Source organism: Eublepharis macularius, chromosome 12 (genome assembly GCF_028583425.1).
Source record: "Eublepharis macularius isolate TG4126 chromosome 12, MPM_Emac_v1.0, whole genome shotgun sequence".
Lineage (NCBI taxonomy): Eukaryota > Metazoa > Chordata > Lepidosauria > Squamata > Eublepharidae > Eublepharis > Eublepharis macularius.
In genome coordinates this window covers 49,834,374-49,840,526 of record NC_072801.1, presented here as the reverse complement: position 1 = coordinate 49,840,526, position 6,153 = coordinate 49,834,374, and the positions used below count along the sequence as shown (strand labels likewise).

Here is a 6,153-nt window from a genome sequence, read left to right as displayed (position 1 = left end):
TTCATGGTGGCTGCTGCTTATCTTTCAGAGCTAATCTTTAAACGAGAGGAAACTCCCCCATCCAGAATAGAAAGAAAACAAGATCATACTTATCCACCACCCACACTCCTTCTCTTTATGCTCATTTAGCCCTTTACTTCTCCAAACAGCATTTTTATGCTTCTATTGCTTCCTTGCATTCAGACAGAAAGGGGAGATGGCATTATTTCATATCAACAAATTGTTAAGACTGTTCTCCAGTATCTACCTAGGTCAGGGATCTGCAGCATGGCATTCATGAGCACCATGACACCTGCTGACACCTTTCGTGACACCCACCAATTATCTCCTGGATCCAGTTAACCCCCTCCCCCACACCAGATTTAAGCAGCCAGGAGGGGCAACCAGGTGATGAATCTCAAAATTCCATGAAACCTTGGAATCCTCTTTGCATTGGAAGTCATTGTTGTCTCAGGAAGGCATAGCTTATCAGAAATTAAAGCTAGGCCTTTGGAAATTGCTGAGTTCAGTATGGGAGTAGCAATTCCAAGAAGGAAGGGAATCAAGAGATCATGGCCCAGGTTATATGCAGATGCCACCCCCCACATGCTCTTTGCAATGGAAGCTAATGGTGACTGTGGCAGAGAAAACTGATATAAAAACAAAACTTGTAGCCTCTAAACTGCCCAAGGGCTTCAGGATGGTAATGGGAGTTGCAGTGACAAAGGGAAAGGAATTGGAGACTCATGAAGTACCTCATCCCAAGAAAACCCCACCTCCTGTTTTTCTCATTGTAAGCTATGGTTGTCTGTGGCAGGCATAATTCATCTGAATCTAAAGCCAGGAGTCTCAAAAATGCCCACTTTGCCAAAAGCCAAAGGAATCAGAACATCCTGGCCAAGTTTATCTTCAGATTCCAACTTCTCCCCCGCCCCCGCTACTTTTTGCACTGGAAGCTACGGCTGACTATGGCAGGCATAATATCTCCAAAAGTAAAGCTAAGAGCCTCAAAACTAGCCACTCACTTCTGGATGATCCTGAGAGTTACAGCATCAAATATGAAAGGAGATGGAACATTTATTTTTTATTTAAAAGGTAAAGGTAGTCCCCTGTGCAAGCACCAAGTCATTATGTCGCATCACGATATTTTCTTGGCAGACTTTTTATGGGGTGGTTTGTCATTGCCTTCCTTAGTCATCTACACTTTACCCCCAGGAAACTGGGTGCTCATTTTACTGACTTTGGAGCAATGGAAGGCTGAGTCAACCTTGAGCCAGCTATCTGAACCCTGCTTCCGCCGGGATCAAACTCAGGTTGTAAGCAGAGAGCTTGGACTGCAGTACTGCAGCTTACCACTCTGAGCCATTTATAGTCCACCTTTCTCACTGAGACTCAAGACGGATTAAATAGCGTGAGATTAGTACAATCAGTATTGGGAATATTTCCATACAGCATCAAGGACACAGTGTTAAGGACACAGTGTTAAGGACATTTCCACAACGTCATAGGATTTTACAAAGACGTAGCATTAGTAAGGATCCAATAGAGTTGAAGAATTGCTGAAACATAACATAATCAATTCTGACCCCAAACTCCATGTTTTTCCATTGAAAGTTACAGCTATCTATAGTAGTCATCATAACTCAACAGAAAATAAAGCTGGTGTACAAATAGGCAGCCAACTTCATGATGGTAGTGAGAATTACACTGATCAAAATGAAGGGAATCATGCCATACTGGCAAAGGTTATCTCAGAACTAAACCTCTGGTGTTTGCAATAGGGAAAAGGTTTATTCATGAGATGCCAGCATGGGAAATGAATTCAGATAAGTTGGGTGGAAAAATATGTCCTTTCATGAAACAAACAAACAAAACAAAGTGTTTTGGCTATTTCCAGGACCCTCTCCTCCCATTTGCAAGGGAAGATAAGGTGGTCTTTTTGTGGCAGGGATAATGAAGCAGAAAATAAATCTGGGAGTCTCAAAATTGGCTGCCATCTTCAGGATGACTGTGGGAGTGCCAAAAATGAAGTAAATCAGAACATCCTGGTCCAGGTTATCTTCAGAAGCATGTGACACCCCCCCCCCCAAGTAAGCACCAATGGAACTACGGTGGTCTGTTTCAGGCCTCACTCATCAGAAAATAAAGCCAGGAGTTTCAGAACTGGCAACCAAATACAGATGATCATGGGAATTGCAGTGCCAAAAATAAGGCAAGCCTGATTGCAGATCTCAGAAGCTAAACAGGGCCAGCCTTGGTTAGTAAATGGATGGGACACCTCCAAAGAAGACCAAGATTCCCTTCACTTGCTATTTCCAAATGAAGCTAAGGTATTCTTTTTGTTGCAGGTATCACTCATCAGAAAATAAATCTAGGACCCTCAAAATTGCCTACCAGCTTCAATGGTGATAGTTGGACTTGCAGTGCCAAAATGAAGGCAATCAGACCATCCAGGCACAGATTTAGCTCCCAAACATCCTTGTGAGATTTGCAATGGAAACAAAGATTAACTCATGAGAAGTCAGCAAGGACAGGTGGCTCAGATAGGGAGGGTGAAAAATATCTCCACTGATAAAACAAAGGGAGTTTAACAACTTTCTCGACCGATCAGAACCTTTATAGTGTAGTGGTTAGAATGTTGGACGAGGATCAAGCCACTTTGGGTCCTTATTGGGGAGAAAGGTAGTGTATGACATTTACTGTTAATCTAATCTTGCCTACAGCTTGCCAACAAGAAAGAGTGACTCTTGCTGTTTCTTTTTTCTGTAACTCTTAAAAGGTTGCAGAACTGTTAATTCAGTATTCAATCTACCATTAAATATTGTGAGTGCAGCAAGCGAGGCAGAGCCCCAGTACTGAAGAAAAGATTAACAAAGTAAGGCTCTAATATGGAAGCAGAGGAGATGAACTCAAAAGAATCATTGTATGCAAGGGTGCCAATAAAAATGTTAGTGACTATAATAATAATAAACATTCACATATTGATATACTATAATTAGGAAATACAGCTAATAATGCAAGAGTGATTATTGATAATACGATTTGGTACAAAAGACAGAGAAACCACTGAAATTACATACACCAAGCATATTAAAGCCCTGACTTGGATAGCCCAGGCAAGCCTGATTGCAGATCTCAGAAGCTAAACAGGGCCAGCCTTGGTTAGTAAATGGATGGGACACCTCCAAAGAAGACCAAGATTGCTGTGGAGAGGCAGGCAATGGCAAATCACCTCTGTTAGTCTCTTGCCTTGAAAAATCCAGAAGGGGTCACCGTAAGTTGGCTATGACTTGATGGCACTTTCCACCTCCACCACAAGCATACCAGAAATAGTAGCCTTTAGTCTACTGCCACTTCATTCAGCAAAATTTGGAATGTTCCATTGGAGATAAAGCCACTTAAGCTGTATTAAGCTGGTCTTTGGCCAGAAGAAGTCTTCAGACTTAACCTCAGCAGAATGCCACTAAAATCTACACTCAAGCAATCATGCAAAGTTGCTCAGAAGTTCATCAGTGCAGGTGAGATATTTATGTTTATTAATATTATGAATAAGTCTCAAATGGAGAACTGACCCATTATTTTGTTTTCCTTGTCCTTATTCACAGAAGTCATATAAGCCAAGACTCCAATAATATTTGGACTAAGGTCTGTTCACCCTTCAAACTGTGAGGAAGACTCAGGATATCGGAAAGCACTTGTCTGTCAGGATAAGACAACCAAGTTTACCAAAGCCATGTGATACTGAAGTATCTCAATTAGCAAAAGCAGATTGCCATATGAATTAAATGTTCGATATCCAAATGGCCCCATTGGACACACATAACTAGATATCTGGGCCTTTGAATTCTTAGCATGCTGCTGGGTTGAAGCAAGTCTTCTTTCTTCCCAGTCACAAAACAGTTCTCCGTAGAAATTAATTGGTGTGTGTGTGGGGGGGGGGGAGATCTCTCTACTCAGGTCACAATCCAGGCAAAAGTATCATGAAGCCCTATTTTTACATTCTGCTGTCATAATCAATATCAAGGGATCCACTGAGAATTTGTCCTCTGTAAGACCATATATTAGGATACCTGTGCTATTTTACAGGCATTTTACACAGCACAAATTTTCCACTTGACATTGACTGTCTCCAGAGGATGTTGGAACTTGGAAGCACCAGGCCCCTGAAGCCATCAGCATAGTTACACATGAGAACAAGCCTCTGAAGTAGATATAATCCTACAGAGGCCAGTTTTTCAGCCACTAAATGTATTCATCAACAATCTTGTCAGCTATTCCACTGGTAAAACAGACAGGAGGGGTACCTTTGTCCACCCAAAAATGTTATGATGTGGATCAGGGGACTTGCATTATCAAAAGCATCCCCTGTGGAATGTGGTTGGTAGTAAGAGAAAGAATTAGGTACGATTGAGCAAAAAAGCGGTCTGGATCCTGCCCTATGTATGTGTGCAGGAGACAAAAAAGGTGGGGAGATCAAGAAATTTAACTAGAAACATGTGTGGGTTGTACAGGAAATTTGTATTTCAAAGAGAGCTATGTGTCTCCATATCTACGTTATAAATGGCTATCCATGGATTTCATCCTCCAAAACTTGTCACCATTAAAAAGCTTCAATGTCCTAAAAAGAAAGAAAATGGGGTCTCTCCATGCCCTTCTCATTTCCTATTCTGATGGAGAAAAGATAACACATTACTTTCCCCCCTAAAAATCTCTTTTCTCACAAAGGTATTTGCCTAGTTCACACAGGAATCTTTTCTTCCCCCTCAGCCTCCTCAGGGCATCTTTTACTTCTTTGTTCCTCAGACTATAAATCATGGGATTCAACATAGGGGTGATGATGGAATAAAAGAGAGAAACCAACCGGTCTATATTCTCTGTGTGGCTCGATTTTGGACGCAGGTACATGGCACTGGCAGAGCCGTAGAACAAAGTGACCACAATGAGATGGGATGAACATGTGGAGAAGGCTTTGCGTCTACCTTCTGTTGATGTCATTTTGAGTACAGTGGAGAGAATGCGGATGTAAGAAACCAGCACCAGTAGAAAGGGGGATAATGTGATGAGAACACTTAGAGCAAGGATTGACATCTCATTCTTTGTTGTATCAGTGCAAGCCAACTTTAGCACTGGAGGCACATCACAGAAGAAGTGATTAATTTTGTTTGGGCCACAGTAAGGCAAAGTGAAGATCCAAACCACATTGCCAAGGGGCAACAAGATTCCACAGAGCCAAGACACAAATGCCATTTGAGCACAAGCTTTTCTGTTCATGATGACTGGATAATGCAATGGGGAACATATAGCCCTGTAGCGGTCATATGCCATGACAGCCAGCAGATAGCATTCAACTGTTCCAAGTGAAAGGAGAAAATACATCTGGGCAGCACAGCCAGCAAAGGAGATGCTCTTAACTTCAGACACAAAATTGACCAGCATTTTGGGGAGAGTTACTGTAGTGTAGCAAATCTCTAGGAAGGACAGGTTCCTCAGGAAGAAATACATGGGAGTATGAAGGGCTGTATCAACCAGAGTAAGGATTATAATGAGGCCATTTCCCAGAAGTGTGAGGCTATACATAGTGAAGAACCCAATGCAGAAAATTATTTGTATCCCAGAATTATTAGAGAATCTGATGAAAATAAATTCAGGTCTCAGGGTATGATTTACCAGTTTAAACTCTCTGATAGCGCTCATCTGGAAAACAAAAAGAATGGGAAAACTAAATCATTCATGCATACATACAACTGTTTATTAGATCCAATCAGCTTTTCCGCTGGTGGAAAAGGAGAAGGGGTCCTGCAAAGAGGCTATGCTGGGCATCATGGGACTGCACCAACAAAAGGCACATGGGGCTGGAGCTACAGTAAGGAGAGAAATTGATCAAGAATAGTGAAAAAGGCCACAACCGTCTCATTCCTTTCCCTATTCCCATGCTCTCTCCCACTGCAGTACTTCTGGAATTCTTTGATGATATCTTTCCCTTTGATCACAGTGTATACACTCCCCACATAGTTATATTAATAAAAACAACAATTTTGAAGGAAGGAAGGGCTTACCTCTGAGATTAGGACTAGTGCCAGTTTCTACTGTTTAGAGCAGGTGCCTCTGTCCTTGTAGGCAACATTTCACCCATTATGTAGAGAGAGTCTATGAAGGTTTTCCCTGTGGATTCTG

The 6,153-nt window shown here is 41.8% G+C and overlaps 1 protein-coding gene across 1 annotated transcript; it reads right to left on the bottom strand.

The window, feature by feature from the left end:
• Positions 1-4,680: 4,680 nt before the first annotated feature.
• Positions 4,681-5,637, bottom strand: LOC129339157 (olfactory receptor 10A7-like). Its single transcript, XM_054993761.1, has one exon. The coding sequence runs from the start codon at positions 5,554-5,556 to the stop codon at positions 4,681-4,683; it is 876 nt and encodes a 291-aa protein (XP_054849736.1). The 5' UTR covers positions 5,557-5,637.
• Between the last annotated feature and the right edge of the window lie 516 nt (positions 5,638-6,153).